Source organism: Tachyglossus aculeatus, chromosome 14 (assembly GCF_015852505.1).
Source record: "Tachyglossus aculeatus isolate mTacAcu1 chromosome 14, mTacAcu1.pri, whole genome shotgun sequence".
NCBI lineage: Eukaryota > Metazoa > Chordata > Mammalia > Monotremata > Tachyglossidae > Tachyglossus > Tachyglossus aculeatus.
This window is the reverse complement of record NC_052079.1, coordinates 52,173,175-52,193,309: the sequence shown is the minus strand read 5'-3', so window position 1 is coordinate 52,193,309 and position 20,135 is coordinate 52,173,175. Positions and strand designations below refer to the sequence as shown.

Here is a 20,135-nt window from a genome sequence, read left to right as displayed (position 1 = left end):
GCGCTTGGGAAGTACAAATTGGCAACATATAGAGGCAGTCCCTACCCAACATTGGGCTCACAGTCTAAAAGGGGGAGACAGAGAACAAAACCAAACATACTAACAAAATAAAATAAATAGAATAGATATGTACAAGTAAAATAAATAAATAGAGTAATAAATATGTACAAACATATATACATATATACAGGTGCTGTGGGGAAGGGAAGGAGGTAAGATGGGGGGATGGAGAGGGGAACGAGGGGGAGAGGAAGGCCTTCTCAGTCTGGGAAGGCCTCCTGAAGGAGGTGAGCTCTCAGCAGGGCCTTGAAGGGAGGAAGAGAGAGAGCTAGCTTGGCGGGTGGGCAGAGGGATTGGGGGCATTCCGGGCCCGGGGGACGACGTGGGCTGGGGGTCGATGGCGGGACAGGCGAGAGCGAGGTACGGTGAGGAGATTAGCGGCGGAGGAGTGGAGGGTGCGGGCTGGGCTGGAGAAGGAGAGAAGGGAGGTGAGGTAGGAGGGGGCGAGGGGATGGATGGATGGACAGCCTGGAAGCCCAGGGGGAGGAGTTTCTGCCTGATGCGCAGATTCATTGGTAGCCATTGGAGGTTTTTGAGGAGGGAAGTAACATGCCCAGAGCGTTTCTGGACAAAGATAATCCGGGCAGCACCATGAAGTATGGATTGAAGTGGGGAGAGACACGAGGATGGGAGATCAGAGAGAAGGCTGGTGCAGTAGTCCAGACGGGATAGGATGAGACCTTGAACGAGCAGGGTAGCGGTATGGATGGAGAGGAAAGGGTGGATCTTGGCAATGTTGCGGAGCTGAGACCGGCAGGTTTTGGTGACGGCTTGGATGTGAGGGGTGAATGAGAGAGCGGAGTCGAGGATGACTCCAAGGTTGCGGGCTTGTGAGACGGGAAGGATGGTAGTGCCGTCAACAGAGATGGGAAAGTCAGGGAGAGGACAAGGTTTGGGAGGGAAGACAAGGAGTTCAGTCTTCGACATGTTGAGCTTTAGGTGGCGGGCAGACATCCAGATGGAGATGTCCTGAAGGCAGGAGGAGATCCCCATTTTACAGATGAGTTAACTGAGGCCCAGAGAAGTGAAGTGACTTGCCCAAAGTCACACAGCTGACAATTGGCAGAGCTGGGATTTGAACCCATGACCTCTGACTCCAAAGCCCAGGCTCTTTCCAATGAGCCACACTGCTTCCCCCCTCCAGCGCTTAGAACAGTGCATTGCACATAGTAAGCGCTTAATAAATGCTATCATTATTATAGGGGCCCCAGTCGAATTAGGAGGGAGAAGAGGTATTCAATCTCCATTTTACAGTTGAGGAAACTGAGGCACAGAGAAGTTAAGTGACTTGCTTAGAGAAGCAGTGTGGCTCAGAGGAAAGAGCCTCGGCTTGGGAGTCAGAGGTCATGGGTTCTAATCCCGGCTCCCCCACATCTGCTGCGTGACCTTGGGCATGTCACTTAACTTCTCTGAGTCTCAGTTCCCTCATCTGTAAAATGGGGATGAAGACTGTGAGCCCCATGTGGGACAACCTGATCACCTTGTAACTTCCCCAGCGCTTAGAATAGTACTTTGCACATAGTAAGCGCTTAACAAATGCCATCATTAAGGTAACCCAATAAGCAAGTTACTCCCACAATCAATCAATCAATCATATTTATTGAGCGCTTACTACGTGCAGAGCACTGTACTAAGCGCTTGGGAAGTACAAATTGGCTTGTACACCCATGGGGAGGCTATGCTGCCACTTTCAAAGCCCTTCTAAAATCACAGCACCTCCAGATCTTCAGTGTCTATTTATCCTGCTCCTCTATTCCCCCCAACATCCCTGCTACAACTTCAACACTTCCACATCACCTTTGCACTTTGAGTCCTCCTAAGCACCCTAAACACTGCCTAATCAATCAATCCATCGTATTTATTGAGCGCTTACTGTGTGCAGAGCACTGTACTAAGCGCTTGGGAAGTACAAGTTGGCAACATCTAGAGACAGTCCCTACCCAGCAGTGGGCTCACAGTCTAGAAGAGGGAGACAGAGAACAAAACCAAACATACTAACAAAATAAAATAAATAGAATAGATATGTACAAGTCTAAAGTCTAAAAGTCTAAAAGTCTAAGGGACTTAGGTACTCATCCCATCCTCACCCCAACACCACACTGGTGCACCTCTAATTCTAATAATAATAATGATGGCATTTGTTAAGTGCTTACTATGTGCCAAGCACTGTTCTAAGCGCTGGGGGGGCATACAAGTTGATCAGGTTGTCCCACGTGGGGCTCACAGTCTTCATCCCCATTTTACAGATGAGGGGACTGAGGCTCAGAGAAGTTAAGTGACTTGCCCCAGGTCACACAGCAGACATGCGGCGGAGGCAAGATTTGAACCCATGACCTCTGACTCCAGAGCCCGGGCTCTTTCCACTGAGCCAAGCTGCTTCTCAAAGACACTAATTCTAGTGTCTGTCTCCTGCACTAGATTGCAAGGCAATCCTTGAGGGCAAGAATTGTGTTTAATATCACTTTTGCACTTTCTCCAAGCGTTAGTATAGGGCATTGCCCAGAATGTGCCATCACTAAATATTGATTAAGAAGCAATCAAGCCTTTTATCCCCAGCGATCACCTGCCATGATTGCGTTTCATCTGGTAGAGAACACCGTTCCTCTCTTCACTATTTGACTGCCATGTAAATTCAGTTTGTCAACCCTATTTATTGAACACTTACTGTTGCAGAGCACTCTACTAAGCATTGGAGAGAATAATAATAATGGTATTCGTTAAGCACTTACTATGTGCCAAGCACTGGGGTAGACACAAGCTAATCAGGTTGTCCCACGTGGGGCTCACGGACTTTTTACAGATGAGGGAACTGAGGTACAGAGAAGTTACGTGGCTCGCCCCAGGTCACACAACAGTGTTGGGAAACACCTTCCCTGCTCACAACTGGCTTATAGTCTGGAGAGACGACCGTTAACATAAATCATCATCATCAATCGTATTTATTGAGCGCTTACTATGTGCAGAGCACTGTACTAAGCGCTTGGGAAGTACAAATTGGCAACATATAGAGACAGTCCCTACCCAATAGTGGGCTCACAGTCTAAAAGGAGGAGACAGAGAACTAAATAAATTACAGATTTGTACACAAGTCCTGTGGGGCTGAGGGAGGGGTTTGTTCGGTGCTATCTTGGGTCTGGCCGACCAACCACTACGGTTGAGAGCCTTCCGAACTTGGAAAATTTCTCACGAATGACGCAGAACATGGATCCTCGGCTTCATCCTCTTTTACAGCCTATCTGTCCAAATCTGATGCCAACATCTCAGGTGAGTGGAGTCGGGTCAAGGGCAGGCTGCATTGCCGCGGCCCGGGGGTGTCCATTCTGCAGAAGGGAAACGCTTTCACGTTATGCCCAGAGTGGTCAATCCGGTATTCCTCGCTACCACGCTTTAAAATTTTAAGCTTAAAATAAAGTAACCCAGTGGTTTTCTAGTCTAGGACGGAATACTGCCCCCCTTGCCATCATTCCCTGTATGTACACAAGACGCAGAGCAAACTACTGGGCTCCAGGTTGATTTTATTTCACATAGAATACAGTGCGGCTATATTAAAACCAAAGGGAAAGGACGGTGCACAGAAGACGTGGAGTTAACAAATCCGTAATCCAAAAAGTTCCCTCAGGAGGGAAAGTCAATCAGAATGGTTAACAAAGGGACGTTTTTCTTGATGAAGACTTCCGTTTTTCTAGTGCCCGTACCTGAAAGATAAAGTTGGTATATTTATTTCCGGATAATTTTGTTTCGAACCTAAGCGCTACCTTTCTTAATTTTTCTGAGGTGACAAATTTGTCAGAAATTATAAATACGTCTGCGCTAATCTGACCAAACTGGTAGCAAGATCTTAGAGCCGCTATTGGGTGCTTAGAACCAAGGGAAATTTACAGCCCCTGTCCATTTCTTCCCACTTCCCCTTTCTTCTTTTGCCTGTTTCTCTCACCCTTCCACCCTGCCCCGCCCCCCAATCTTGTTACTAATAGTCCCTTTATATATATATTTTTTTCCAAACAGCTGGAAGCAGAGAGGAGGGAAAAGTGAAGGATTTGATGGAGCAGAAGCTGCTGTGCTTCTAGGAGGACTGCTGGTAGCCAGGGCAGTACACTCCCGGGAAACTGTGCACTCCAGGACTTGAAGCCTTGATTGGGGTACACCACTTGCAAACTTCTAACACCGCTAAGAGAGACTATCACACATTCTCCTGTTATTCCTGCCCAGGGACCCTTGCAATAACCCCCGATAATAATAATAATAATAATAATTATAATAATGATGGCATTTGTTAAGCGCTTACTATGTAAAAGCACTGTTCTAAGCGCTAGGGAGGATACAAGGTGATCAAGTTGTCCCGGGGGACTCACAGTCTTAATCCCCATTTTCCAGATGGGGTAACTGAGGCCCAGAGAAGTCAAGTGGCTTGCCCAAAGTCACACAGCTGACAAGTGGTGGGGCCGGGATTCGAACCCATGACCTCTGACTCCAAAGCCCGGGCTCTTTCCACTGAGCCACGCTGCCTCTCTGTGGCTCACCTCTGTTTAGTCTCCTCAAAAATGGGGGGATTGTAGGTGGGGGGGGCAGAATCAAAGTACCCAATACATCATTTTTAGGCCTAGCTCAGTCTCACTCCCAAGCCCACCCCACCAAAGGCGACCTTTGCCTCAGCAGCTGGTAGTTTTTTGCTTTTTTAATGGAATTTCTTAGGTGCAGGCACTGTACTAAGTGATGATGATGGTATTTGTTAAGCGCTTACTATGTGCTAAGCACTGTTCTAAGCACTGGGGGCATACAAGGTGATCAGCAGTATGGCTCAGTGGAAAGAGGACAGGCTTGGGAGTCAGAGGTCATGGGTCCGAATCCTAGCTCCACCACTTGTCAGCTGTATGACCTTGGGCAAGTCACTTAACTTCCCTGGGCCTCAGTTCCCTCATCTGTAAAACGGGGACTAAGACTGTGAGCCCTATGTGGGACAACCCTGATCACCTTGTATCCCCCCTAATGCTTAGAACAGTGCTTGGCACATAGTAAGCGCTTAACAAATACCACCATTCTTATTATTATTATTATCAGGTTGTCCCCCATGGGGTTCACAGTCTCAATCCCCATTTTACAGATGAGGTAACTCAGGCACAGGGAAGTGACTTGGCCAAAGTCACACGGCTGACAAGCAGCGGAGGCGGGATTCGAACCCATAACCTCTGACTCCCAAGCCTGGGCTCTATCCACGGAGCCATGCTGCTGCTGGGGCAGATACGAGCTAATCAGGTTGGACACTGTGCAGAGAAGCAGCGTGGTTTAGTGGGAAGAGCCCGGGCTTGGGAGTCAGAGGTTGTGGGTTCTTATCCTGGCTCCGCCACTTGTCAGATGTTTGACTTTGGGCAAGCCACTTTAACTTCTCCGTGCCTGCTACCTCATCTATAAAATGGGGATTAAGTCTGTGAGCCCCATGAGGGGACAACCTGCTAACCTTGTACCTACCCCGGAGCTTAGAACAGTGCTTGACACACAGTAAGCACTTAACAAATATCGTCATCATCGTCATCATCATACGCATGAGCCTTGGAAGACCTTCAGTGTTGGAGAGCCAACGGACCTCCACCTTGAATCGCCCAATTCCCACCATCCTGGGGACGTGGGGTTCAAACACAGAATGCTAATCACACAAAACTGGACTCGGATTAAGGCTTTAAACTCGTCTGGGAAGGCCAAACTAATATGCGCTTCTTGTCATTTTTACCTAAGCGGCTCTTATTGGACCCCCAAACCTAATTAAAAACAGGCCACTTTGAAACCAAGTGCTCGCTTTCTTTCAGGCATGGCTTTTTCTCTTGGTAGATGAAGGAGAGGCAACTGTTTTAGCAAATAAGCGTAGCCACAACATGACGGCCTTCTCAATATGCTGGCCTCCCTCTGGAGTTCGACTATTTGGCTTTCAAGACATTGGGCATCCCTCCTAGGCCTAGGTACACTGCTGGCGGGAGACACAGTGCACTTCACCACCGAGTCCGCCGCTTTTGGGGCTCAGACTGCAAAATACCGCCGGCTTGGGATACATACTTCTGGAACTCCCACTCTCGGTTGTCTAACGGGCACACCTGCCGTGTTTTGAGCCAGCGGGAGATACAGTGGAAGTGAAAGGCGTGCTGAAAGAAAGGACAAATTCTGTTCAGAAGACTTGGTTCCCAGTACCTCGGGTTACTTCCTGACAATGCCCTGCCCTTACTGCCTGGGGGAATACGGGATGAGGCAGAAGGAGAGGAGGGGAGCAAATGGAAGACAAGAGATAAACATTTCGAGCACAGTAAACAACGCGAGGCAGACGAGTTCATACAAGTCATATTGGTACAGGCGGCAGCCTGGATTTTTGTGGAAAGGGAGCCCTGCAAGGGATGAGGAGGTAATAGTGAGGACATATAGACCAAATTAAACCTGGCAGCCGCGGCAGGGGGGCCGCTGGTAAAAATTTGGTAGGTAAATGGGAGGAGTAGGGTCAGTTAATATGACTGTTGATTGGGATCCAGTGGAATTTTTTTACAATTGGGAAGCATGAAAGAGGTCTGCATTTATATGGCCGCTGATGGTTTTGGGGAAAAAAATGGACAAAAAGTGGGACAAGAGCGGCTGAGAGGCTCTGAAGGTGGACTGCAATGATCCATTTTATGTGGACACTGCCTCTTCTCCCACACGACTCGTTATACAGAGATTACACTGGCAGAGGCAGCGGCAGCAGCTCCCTCCTATAACCACTTACGGGTTACCTTAGATGTGGGGGTGGAGTGAAGTGCTGACATCCCAAAAAACCCCAACAGCTTTGCAGACGTGTTGACTTTTCACCAACTCAACCACAGCCATGAATGCAGGTCAGTGAGCCTTCCAGAGGAAGGAGTTTCTTAAAGGAGAAATCAGAGCCCGGGCTAACAATTTTTGGACTGTTCTAGATTTCATATAAAATGGGTGCTCCATAAAACAAGCCTCTTGGACATTTAGCTTGAGCAGGAATACTAAACGCTTGGGAGAATGGTGCCACGATCACTCAGAAGGTCTCACTGTGAGATTGGGAATGACTTGTACTTCCCAAGCAGTGCTCTGCACACTCAGAGTACAGTGCTCTGCACACAGTAAGCGCTCAATAAATATGAATGAATGAATGAATATAGTATGATACAAAGACCCAACTGAAAGACTGTTGAGTCAATCAATCAATCAATCAAATTTACTTTGTGCAGAGCACTGTAGTAGCACTTGGGAGAGTGCAATACAACAGATTTGGTACACATATTGCCTGCCCACAACGAGTTTACACTCTAGAGGAGGAGAGAGACATTAATATAAATACATAAATAATGGATAATAATAATAATGGTTTTTTTAGCGCTTACTATGTGCAAAGCACTGTTCTAAGCACTCGGGGGGATACAAGATGTTCAGGTTGTCCCACGTGGATCTCACAGTCTTCATCCCCATTTTACAGATAAGGGAACTGAGGCAGAGAGAAGTTAAGTGACTTGCCCAAGGTCACACAGTTGACAAGTGGCAGAGCTGGCATTAGGACCCACAACCTCCAACTCCCAAGCCCGGGCTCTTCCCACTGAGCCACGCTGCTTCATATGGGCATAAGGGCTGTGGGGCTGAGGGAATGGCGAATAAAGGGAGCAATTCCAAGTACAAGGGTGGTGTGGGAGAAGAGAAACTGAGGGCTTAATCAGGGAAGGCCTTCTGGAGGAGATGTGCTTTCAATAAGGCTTTGAAAGTGGTAGAGTGATTGTCTGTCAGATATGATGAGGGAGGGCATTCCAGGCCAGTGGCAATGCACCTATATTAATGTCTGTCGCTCCCTCTAGACTGTAAGCTTGTTATACTGTACTCTCCCAAGCGCTTAGTACAGTGCTCTGCACACTGTAAGTGCTCAATAAATACGATTGACTGGCTGACTGACTGACTAAAGGCCCGGCTGGCAGGTCCAGCGATTTCCTTACATTGCAGACGCCCCATGCGACCGTGCACTCTTCGGAGGTGGCTGATGCCTGGTTGGCTTGACATTCTATGCCTGCGGAAATAAGATTGTGCACACTCAGACTGGGATATCCTTCCACCCGCAACATCACCTACCTGAGACTAGAAGGAAGAACTAAGCCAATTTGGGTAAAATGAGCAATTGCTAACCGAGCCACCGTTGTCTCAGAACGGGCTTCAGTAAAGCAAAAGATAAAGCTGGGCTAAAGACCTTCTGTCACCTTAACATGAGCATTGCAACTATTTCTTGTCCTGGGTTAAGATCCCCAAAAGTGAACTGGAAAGCAACAGGGAGTGGAAAACTATTGGTAGCTTGTTCTGTGTTTTTTTTTAATAAAAAGAAAATGACTATAACACCACCTTCAGAATCTTTTCAATATTGTTCAGTCCAAACCACCATGAATTGGAGAGGTTTCCATCCAGTGCCGCCTCTCTCATGGAACCACCCATCCCCACCGCTTGTTTTTTTTTTTTATTGGCGGAGAGGGGAGGAGATATGGACCCGATCTTCTTGGAGCAGGGATTTCCTCAGCGTCTGACAGGAGGGCAAATGAGCAAGAGTGCTGTCCTGCCATTCCAAATGGGAGAGGAGGAAAAAAAAATCTAAGGAAGATGAACGTTGCACAGATGGGAAGGTTGAGGGGGGCCAGTGTGACACCTTCAAAGAACCAGTGTTGATAGTAAGTAAGTAAGTAAGTTGATAGTAAGTAAGAATTGCGCTTTGAAGCCTTAGCCCAAAAGAGGCGTTTCCGTCTCGAGGGATTCTGTCTGGACCTCTAGGTTTCCGAATGCAGTGGGACTCAGGTTTCGATGTTTCTCCACTGAAATTAGTTCATGTGATCTTTTCTTAAAGCACTCCAGAATCGTTTTTCTTCGTCTAGTGGAAATTAGGAGCTGAGTCTTTGGGTGGGGAAAAAAAAATCTGGAATTCAACCATTCCTTAGTTATGTCTTAGAGCTTTAACAGTTCCACCCCACTCCAGCATGTAATAGTTTGTATCTGCTCTCTGTGACATCATTATCTGCCTATTTTATTATTGCCATTGCATGGCAATCGTTAACTACCCTCTGTGATGCCATCACCCCCTTTTGGACTGTGAGCCCACTGTTGGGTAGGGACTGTCTCTATATGTTGCCGACTTGTACTTCCCAAGCACTTAGTACAGTGCTCTACACACAGTAAGCGCTCAATAAATACGATTGATTGATTGATTGATTGATGTTCCAGTTTCTGAAGGGGGTGACGGCATCCCACTCCTCAAGATTGAAAAGCTTCAAGGAAGACCCTAGAAAAGGGAGGCATCTGCTGCCAAGCTATCACTGGTGGAAACAGAAGAAAGACAGAGATCATCCTTGGGATCCTAGAGACTGTAAGCTCGTTAGGGGCAGGGAATGTCTCTGTTTCTTATATTGTACTCTCCCAAGAGCTTAGTACAGGGCTCTGCACACAGCAAGCGCTCAATAAATACAACTGACTTTTGTAATGTAGTCTCCCAAGTGCTTAGTACAGTGCTCTGCACATAGTAAGCACTCATGAAATATGATTGATTGACTGGAGAAAAAACAAATCAATTCCAGAGCTCCACATGGCTGCTGCCCACTGCATCGGATGGGATCTAGTTGGGAGGCTTCCTGGGCCTCAACTGCCACACTTCCTGGGATTTTCCTACTGTCTTTTTAGAGAGAATTTCACAAACAGTCCTGGCAGGACATGAAAGAGAATGGCGTTATAAGAGGATTGTTCATAAGGGTCAAATTGTCTAGGTTTAAAGACTTTTTAGAGTGAGTAAAATGCTAAAGGAAGAGTCTTCACCATTGGGCAAGTGGCAGATTTGAGACATGATAAAACCACATCTGTAGCATTCATTTTTTTTTAAATAAAAATGCAATAGAGTGAGAGGGCATCAAAGCATTGCAGTTCTTATACCTGGTAATTTAGAATATTTCCATTTCATAGAAACAAATAAATGTGCAAAGGTCGAAAGGCTCAAAATGAGGTTTCTTTGGCACTCCACGGTTGCTCTTATTTTAATAGAAATTCCCTCAGTGGAGGGATAAGCCACTGTTGGGTAGGGACTGTCTCTATATGTTGCCAGCTTGTACTTCCCAAGCGCTTAGTACAGTGCTCTGCACACAGTAAGCGCTCAATAAATACGACTGACTGATTGATTGGTAAACTGGTCAGTCTTCGACAGGTCTTTTGGGGGAGGAAAACAGAAACAAAGATGGCAATAGCCAAAATAAAGTCCTTGGGAGTGAAGACAATAACTAAGAAAGTACAGGGAAACAAAGAAAATTGTAAAGCACATGGAAAAATACACAAAATTGATTTTAAACTAAAACCCTTCTCCCAAAATATTCAGATTTCTGGTTGACTTTTCAGGAAGCAAAACTTCAGAAAGCAGCCCAGAGATCCCAGTTCTTTCATACTTGAAAAGGACTCACAAGCCACAGAATGCTGGAGTACACTGCAAAGAAGGACTTGGATTTTAAGCAACTGTGGAAAGTAAATGTCTGATGAGCAGTGGCAGGCTGATTTTAACAAATGAAATAAAGTAATCCTGATCACTATGGAGCAACTGACATCACCACCTTTTGGGGCTTCCCACTCCAATCAGGAGGTTTTCTTCCACAGAGAATGCCTCGGGATAGAATGGAGAATTCCAAGATTTACTAATATGACTCTTTGAAAAGTGTCGGGGTATAGCCGGGAGGGGAATACCGCAGTACCTGGGGCCTCCCAAATGAAAATTTGGTCCTCAAAGCTCCGAACCTTACTGCTCAGCGTTAAGATTTATAATGAAAGCACCTGAATGAGGCTCATGATTTTGTTGTTTTCATTCAACAGGAAGAGGGAAACTAAAACATCCCTCCAACCAGAAGTGGCATGGCCCCGTGGGTAGAGCATGGGCGGGGAGCTCTAAACCCAGCACCACCACTTGTCTGCTGCGTGACCTTGGGCAAGTCAGTTAACTTCTCTGTTACCTCATCTGTAAAATGGGAATTAAGACCGAACCCCACGTGGAACATGGATATGTCCAATCTGATTATCTTGTATCCACCCTAGTGCTTAGTACAGTGCCTGGCACATAGGCACTTAAATACCATTTTAAAAAAAATAGGTAGGTTGGACACAGTCCCTGTCTCATATTGGACTCACAGTTTTAACCCACATTTTACAGATGAGGGAACTGAGGCACACAAGGTAAGTGACTTGCCCAAGGTCACACAGCAGACAAGTGGTGGAGCCAGGATTAAAACCCATGATTTTCCGATTCCTAGGCCCATCCGAAGCCATGCTGCTTCTCCAGGATGAGACCCCGTGGCAGAAGATGGAGACGCTCAAATGGAAGCCCCCACCAGAAGAATTGTAAGCCATCTCTCACTTAGGCAAATATCTGCCAGGGAACAAAGGATTATAAAAAATGTTAATCCCTGAAGCACTGGCATTGTGCTTCCGAGGCTCTGCCGAACCGTTCTGCTAGAATGGTGGCAGAAAATTGGATTTTCATCAGAAATGGAGCCTCTCTGTTACAGCGCACCACAGGGTGGGATGGAACAGGTTTTGCCTCTTAGGGTTGACAGTGGCAAGAACAACAAGGTATAGTCTTCTCTTTTTTCTTCTTAGGGCATTTGCTTAAGCACGTACTACACTAAAGCACTGGTGTATATACAAGGTCATCAGGTTGGATATAGTCCCTGTCCCACATAGGGCTCATAGTCTTAATTCCCATTTTACAGACGAGGTAACTGAGGCCCAGAGAAGTGAAGTGACTTGCCCAAAGTCGCACAGCAGACAAGTGGTGGAGACAGGATTAGAACCCATGACCTTCTGACTCCCAGCCCCACGTTCTATCCACTAGACGATGCTGTTTCTGTCCCCAACCTACTTTGTGATGGAGTGTACAATGCATGCTGAGGATTCATTCATTCAATCGTATTTATTGAGCGCTGTGTGCAAAGCACTATACTAAGCACTTGGGAATACAAGTTGGCAACATATAGAGACGGTCCCTACCCAACAGTGGGCTCACAGTCTAGAAGGGGGATCCCATATGAATATAATAATAATAATAATGCAAAGCACTGTTCTAAGCGCTGGAATATATTAGCTTCTAGTGCGTATGCCTAGAGGATACTGCTTAGCTATACATATTTTGAGGGTTATTTGAATCGAGGAACTGCGATTTTTCTGATGAAGATACATCTAAAGCTCACTGAGATACTTTCTGAGTATAATCTTTGAGAAATCCAATTACTGCTGAAAGTTCACGACCACCTAAAATGAGGCACCCCTAGACTGACGATAGATAAAACCTTCACGTGTAACAGAAGAGGTGGCCTCACTACAGCTTCTAGATTGTTCACAGGTCAGATTTTTGCCTTTTGTGAATTCAGGTCTGTGCCTAACACATCACACACACTTAATGTTAGACAATAACAATTCCAGAAGAGATGCAGAAAAAGAAGCCTGCATTGAAACTTAAACACTCTTTGAGAATAATAATAATAATAGTGGCACTTGTTAAACACTTATGTGCCATGCACTGTACTAAGTGCTGGGGTAGATAGAGAAGCAGCGTGGCTCAGTGGAAAGAGTGCGGGCTTTGGAGTCAGAGGTCATGGGTTCAAATCTCAGCTCTGCCACTTTTTTTTTGATAGCATTTATTAAGCGCTTACTATGTGCAAGGCACTGTTCTAAGCGCTAGGGAGGTTACAAGGTGATCAGGTTGTCCCATGGGGGGCTCACAGTCTTCAACCCCATTTTACAGATGAGGGAACTGAGGCACAGAGAAGTTAAGTGACTTGCCCAAAGTCACACAGCTGACATTGGGCGGAGCTGGGATTTGAACCCATGACCTCTGACTCCAAAGCTCGGGCTCTTTCCACTGAGCCACGCTGCTTCTCCGAAGCACACTTGTTAGCTGTGTGACTTTGGGCAGGTCACTTAACTTCTCTGGGCCTCAGCTCCCTCATCTGTAAAATGGGGATGAAGATTGTGAGCCCCCCGTGGGACAACCTGATCACCTTGTAAACTCCCCAGTGCTTAGAACAGTGCTCTGCAAATAATAAGTGCTTAATAAATGCCATTATTATGATTAGTATTCAAGATAATCAGTGTGGACATAGTCCCTGTCCCACAGTGTAAGTGGGCATTTAACCCCCATTTTACAGATGAGGAAACTGAGGCCCTGAGAAGCTGGGTGACTTGCCCAAGGTCACAGAGCAGGCAAAAGGCGAAGCAGGATAAGAACCCAGATCCTCTGTCTCCCAGGCTTATATTCCACGCTGCTTTGCGATTTTTGAACCTATTGTATTTAAACGGGGAAATGTAATATTCAGGAAGGAAACAACTGAATAAAATACTAAAATACAACAAAGAAAAAAAAAGTCTTCCAGCAGCAATCTTTAGGGCCTTTTGGCCAAGTCTGCATCAAGTTTTTAGTGACAATTTCCCTCAGGGGCAAGACTCCTTAGGAGAATAAGTAGATGTGGGCATTTGTAATCAGAGACCTGCCCAATCACATTTAATACAGCGATTATGTTCCTCTGGGAAAGGCATATTTCATCTGCAAAATTTTCAGAAGCTGCCGGTCTGCTTCGGCTGTCATGGGAAAGAGGTAAACAAGTAAATCCCCACACAATCCAAGAATATGCAGTTATTTGGTGCACAACAATATCTTAAGTCGTGATGGTTTCCCTCAAATTATTTTTTAATGTAGAAAACAGATGTTTTAATCACGAAAAATAAACTGTTACAAGTCCTCAATTCTTGAACTTTGGGGTTTCTCTGCATATAAGAACAGTGCTCCAGTGCTTAGAACAGTGCTTTGCCACATAGTAAGCGCTTAATAAATGCCATTATTATTATTATATATTACAAAAAAAAAAATTTAGCCCATGGATTAAGAAGTGCCTTCATGTGCTGTTGGTTTAATCAACCTCCAAGAAATGCTTTCAAGGGAGGATCCTTTTACTAAAATGATACAAAGTTAATCAGGCCACATTCACCAAGTGCCACTGTGTACAGAACATTATATCGGGTGCTGTTAAAGGAGATTTAAATGAAGTTCTCACTGGACAGAATCGCTCAATCTGACGTTCCCTATGACGCTGTCTTCACATGAGCCTTCCCAGACTGAGCCCCTTCCTTCCTCTCCCCCTCGTCCCCCTCTCCATCCCCCCATCTTACCTCCTTCCCTTCCCCACAGCACCTGTATATATGTTTGTACATATTTATTACTCTATTTATTTATTTTACTTGTACATATCCTATTTTATTTTGTTAGTATGTTTGGTTTTGTTCTCTGTCTCCCCCTTTTAGACTGTGAGCCCACTGCTGGGTAGGGACTGTCTCTATATGTTGCCAACTTGGACTTCCCAAGCGCTTAGTCCAGTGCTCTGCACACAGTAAGCGCTCAATAAATACGACTGATGATGATGATGAGCCAATATCCCCTTTAGAGCCCATTAGAAAATGTAGTTTTCCCTCCAACTTCCTTGAAATTCCTGTCCAACAAATACTGGCTCTGATGTAACAGTGTATTTCAGCATTTTGCTTTTTTTTTTTTTAACCATTCGTGCTTTTACATTACTGGAGGAGGGGAAAGGAAACAAAAAAAGAGGGAGAGGAGTGACCCCCCCCCGGCCCCAGCCCCAATTTTTACTAAATGTAGGTCTGAGTAAATCAGTTTTCTGAGGCAGGTAGTGCTCAGAACAACCCAGCAACTGCTTTAAATGAAACTCACTGACAGGCAGAAGCGGCCACTATCACTGTGGACTTGGCCTTGCGTTTCTTTGTGAAGAAAACTGGTCACATCTGGATAACTGCAATCCTGTAACTCTTTCGGCTTCCTCCCCTCCCCCAGTTACTTACACAGATCCATAATGTGGTTCCTGCAGATGGCACAGTTATCAACCACAATATCCCAGGCCCAGAGGGCTACTGCATTCCACTGCAAAAAGAAAAAGGGAGAACAATGCACGCTTAAGGCAGAACCATGATCCCAAATCAGGGTTCTCCTCAAGATCCCCGGTTTCAGCTACCAGCTTTTCACCCGCAAGCATCCTACCAGATTTGACTTTAGCAAACAAAGTTACTCTTGAAAGTTTGCTGCACACAGTTTGGTTCTTCCAGAGGCGGAACATTCCTCTTCTTGCTTAAAAAGTTTCTTTTGAGATTATTTTTTTTTGAGCTCCTAAATAAAGTACTGGCAATTTTTGGGTTTGAGTTTGAGGGCCACTGATGAATTTTAGGTAGATAAAATGCCTGGTGTTCACAATACCTAGCAGTAAAATTGGGGAATTTATTGCAATTACGAACTTCAAATTATGCACATAATATAAATAACTCTTTATTCTCATGTGCAATGACCACCAAATGTATTTTTACTTTTGCTGGACATAATAGTGGGCTGGATAGGGGCCCTTATCTACAGAGAATGGGAGATTCGAAGTACCACATCTGAATTCTAATAAGTACACATACACAAATGACCAAGGCAATTTTTCACACTTGCTATTGAGGAGTTTGATAAACCCTAAGGTAGTACCCCAACAAAAGGCTTGTTGGGTAGTTCTGAAAGTGCATTTGTTGTGGTCAAGGGAGGTAAATTTACAGTGACTGTTAGAAAAGGACTAAAATGATGATGATGGATTCATAAAATGTGTAATCATGGGATAAACTGAACTGATAACTGATTACCTCCAGTGGGAAGACACAGAACAAGGTCATCCTTTGAAAACCATATAATGCCTTAGGCGACAAGCAAAGCGTTCACTGGAATTATTATTTAGAGAAACAGCGTGGCTCAATGGAAAGAGCACGGGCTTGGGAGTCAGAGGTCATGGGTGCAAATCCCAGCTCCACCAATTGTCAGCTGTGTGACTTTGGGCAAGTCACTTAACTTCTCTGTGCCTGTTATCACATCTGTAAAATGAGGCTGAAGACCGTGAGCCCCACGTGGGACAATCTGATCACACTGCATCATCCCAGCGATTAGAACAGTGCTTTGCACATAGTAAGCACTTAAATTCCATGATTAATATTATTATTAAATTCTGCCTACTCCTTCCACGCTAGAAACATTGACCCTTAGTTTTCAATGTTTGTGTTTACAGCTAACCCCAGGTCTACAGGACCAGTGGTATACGAGAAGTTCAATTCTCCGGCTCCTTCGGTTCCTAAATGCCACTCAAACTTCCTATCAGAATAGTAATAATGATGGTATTTGTTAAGCGCTTACTATGTGCAAAGCACTGTTCTAAGCACTGGGGGGGATACAAGGTGATCAGTTGTCCCACGGGGGCTCACAGTCTTCATCCCCATTTACAGATGAGGGAACTGAGGCACAGAGAAGTTAAGTGACTTGCCCAAAGTCACATAGCTGACAATTGGCAGAGCCGGGATTTGAACCCACGACCTCTGACTCCAAAGCCCGGACTCTTTCCACTGAGCCACGCTGCTTCTCAACCTCAGTTGTCACCCCCGCAACACACACACCATAAGCTTCCATCTTTTTAAAAATTTAGGTAATCCTCTTGGTGCCTCCAGGCTCTGGCTTGGAAGGGAAAAAAAATCTGGCTTTACCACTCTTCAACATGGCTGTGCTGAGCAACACTGGCGTAAGCGCTGCTGAGCAGCGCCAGAAACTACGGAAGACCAGAAACAATTTCAGCTTTAAGAATCAAACGGGCAGGATTAAAAATCCCTCGTTTAAAAATCCTTTCTTTCGTTTCAGAGGATCTTTAAGTGGGAACAGATACGGCTTTAACCAAGGTGTTGGCAAGACTCCAAGCTCCTCGTCGAGCAAAATGAAGCCAGTCCTCAATCTGGCTGTCGCAGTATCTCTCCCAACCCCCTCCGAGCTTTTCTGCTCCAAGGGATTCATTTGGACACTCGTCGGGATTATTTTGGAATCTGGAAATCGGGGGAGACCGCCTTATAGATCCTCCCTGCCTTCGCCAAGTCAGTCTAAAATGTAAGAGCGGGCAACAACGTCAGGGTGTCCATTTGGCCAAGGCCGAAAGGATGCTGGGTTAGAGATCCTTCAGACGGGGAGGATGAGGAGATATGGGATGACAGGGAGCCGGGAGGAAGGAAACGGATTTAAAAACCGAGTGGTTGAACTAGAATTCAATCGAGGCGAGGCTCTAAGGATTCGGAAAAAGGGGAAGGCCCAAGGTAGATCATCACCACCCCTGATGGTGGCATCCCGCCTTACCTCCTTCCCCTCCCCACAGCACCTGTATATATGTTTGTACGTATTTTTTACTCTTTTTATTTACTTGTACATATTTATTCTATTTATTTTGTTAACATGTTTTGTTTTGTTCTCTGTCTCCCCCTTCTAGACTGTGAACCCACTGTTGGATAGGGGCTGTCTCTATATGTTGCCGACTTGTACTTCCCAAGCGCTTAGTACAGTGCTCTGCACACAGTAAGCGCTCAATAAATACAATTGAATGAATGAATCCCCCTCGCCCACTGGGCCCAGTGCTACGACTGCCTCTGTTGTCGACAGAGCTTAGTACAATGCTCTGCTCTCACTAAGCGCTCAATAAATACGCGTGGCTCAGTGGAAAGAGCACAGGCTTTGGAGTCAGAGATCGTGGGTTCAAATCCCGGCTCTGCCAATTGTCAGCTGTGCGACTTTGGGCAAGTCACTTCACTTCTCTGAGCCTCAGTTCCCTCATCTGGAAAATGGGGATGAAGACTGTGAACCCCCCCTCCGTGGGACAACCTGATCACCTTGTATCCCCCCGGCGCTTAACAAATACCATCATCATCATTATTATTATTACTAGCAGCATGGCTCAGTGGAAAGAGCATGGGCTTTGGAGTCAGAGGCCAGGGGTTCAAATCCCGGCTCTGCCAATTGTCAGCTGTGCAACTTTGGGCAACTCACTTCACTTCCCCACACCCGCCATGCTAGCTCTCTTCCTTTCAAGCGCTTAGTACAGTGCTCTGCACACAGTAAGCGCTCAATAAATACGATTGATTGATTGATTGATTCCTCCCTTCAAGGCCCTACTGAGAGCTCACCTCCTCCAGGAGGCCTTCCCACACTGAGCCCCCTCCTTCCCCTCTCCATCCCCCCCGTCTTACCTCCTTCCCTTCCCCACAGCACCTGCATATATGTATATATGTTTGTACGTATTTACTACTCTATTTATTTTACTTGTACATATCTATTCTATTTTATTTTATTAATATGTTTTGTTTTGTTCTCTGTCCCTGTTTAGACTGTGAGCCCACTGTTGGGTAGAGACTGTCTCTATATGTTGCCAACTTGTACTTCCCAAGCAGTTAGTACAGTGCTCTGCACACAGTAAGCACTCAATACGATTGATTGATTGACTGATTGTCTCCCCCTTCTAGACTGTGAGCCCACTGTTGGGTAGGGACCGTTTCTATGTGTTGCCAACTTGCACTTCCCAAGCGCTTGGTACGGTGCTCTGCACACTGTAAGCGCTCAATAAATATGATTGATTGATTGATTCTCTGGGCCTCAGTTGCCTCATCTGGAAAATGGGGATGAAGACTGTGAGCCCCTCCCGTGGGACAACCTGATCACCTTGTATCCCCCAGCGCGTAACACAGTAAGCGCTTAATCAATCAATCAATCGTATTTATTGAGTGTTTAACAAATACCATTATCCTTAATAATAATTAATAATATAATTACTATAATTATAATAAGCACACAATATAACACATAATATACTAATATATCATAATAACATGGAAATATATCATATTATATTAATAACATATAAAACTCAATACAATAATATATCATTTTATCATATGATAAATAAATAATATATAATAATACATAATGATAAAATAATGCAATATAGTATTATAATTATGATTATCACATAATTACAATATATAATATTATGCATTATACAGTAATATATGATGATATATAAATAATATATAACAATATAATATATCACACATAAACATATAATATATAAAATATATAACATATAATATTATTATATATCATTTATACATCATCATATATTACTGTATAATGCATAATATTATACATTATTGTAATTATGTGATAAACATAATTATAATACTATATTGCATTATTTTATATTATAATTATATTACAATATATCATTTATATATCATCGTATATTATTATGATATGTATAATATATTATAATATAATATGCATTATATATAATAATTATTATTAATAATAAAGACAGAATGAATGAATGAGTGATCCCGTGATCCCCCGCGCCGTCGGTCCCTCAGGCCCCGACCACGGCCAACCCCGCCCCCTCCCTTCTCCTCGATCCCGCCCCCTCAGGGCCTCCGCCAATGACAGCGCAGGCGCCCGCTCCCTTCGGATTGGCCGCAGCCCGGCCCGGTTTAATAACACCCTCCCTGATTGGCCCGCCCGGCCCCCCGGCTGGAGAACCCTCCCTCAGCGATTGGCCCCGGCCCCTGCCAGTCACGATGAAGCCCCACCCACCCCCCCTCGCTTCCGGGGAGCCGGGTCCCCGGCATCTCCTAAAAATGAGCTCCCCTCGCCCCTTCGCAGGGGCCGCCCCCCGGACCCTCGCGCCTCCGGCCTGCCGAGCAAGCGCCCCAGCCGGCCCGACCTTTTTCACTTCAAAGCGCTTCTTGCCGGCGCCGCTGTTGGTGCCGCCGGGGGTATCCACATCCATCGCGGCCGCCATTTTGGAAAGCGAGTCGCCGGCCGCCGGTCATCGCGCCTGCGCGAAAACGCCCGGCGCCAAGACGCCCCTCCCCCCCCGCCCACGAGCCCCACCCTGCCGAGGGGGAGGTGACGGCGCGCGGGGGCGGGGCACGTGACCACGCCCCTTAAAGGCGCAGGGCACGGCAATGTCCCCCCCTTCACTTCCCCCTCCTCTCAGTCGGTGTTCGGCTGCCAGTCGTCATGGGGGGCGGTTGCACAAGCAGGAAGGGGCGGGGAGAGCCCGGGCGTGGCGAGAAGTCGACCCATTTAAAGAGCATACACCCCCCCCCTCAGTTTTCCCCTCAGACTTCACCTCCCACCCCCGTTGCTGTAGCTCGGTGGGTCC

At 45.8% G+C, this 20,135-nt stretch overlaps 1 protein-coding gene across 1 annotated transcript; it reads right to left on the bottom strand.

Moving 5' to 3' along the window:
* Window positions 1-3,558: 3,558 nt before the first annotated feature.
* RBX1 (ring-box 1) lies at window positions 3,559-19,801 on the bottom strand. The gene is made up of 5 exons (XM_038756922.1): window positions 19,692-19,801; window positions 14,938-15,016; window positions 8,025-8,095; window positions 6,106-6,191; window positions 3,559-3,755 (listed from the first exon to the last, which is right to left on the bottom strand). Exons 1-5 carry the CDS (start codon window positions 19,767-19,769, stop codon window positions 3,743-3,745), a joined length of 327 nt encoding a protein of 108 aa, XP_038612850.1. The 5' UTR covers window positions 19,770-19,801; the 3' UTR covers window positions 3,559-3,742.
* Between the last annotated feature and the right edge of the window lie 334 nt (window positions 19,802-20,135).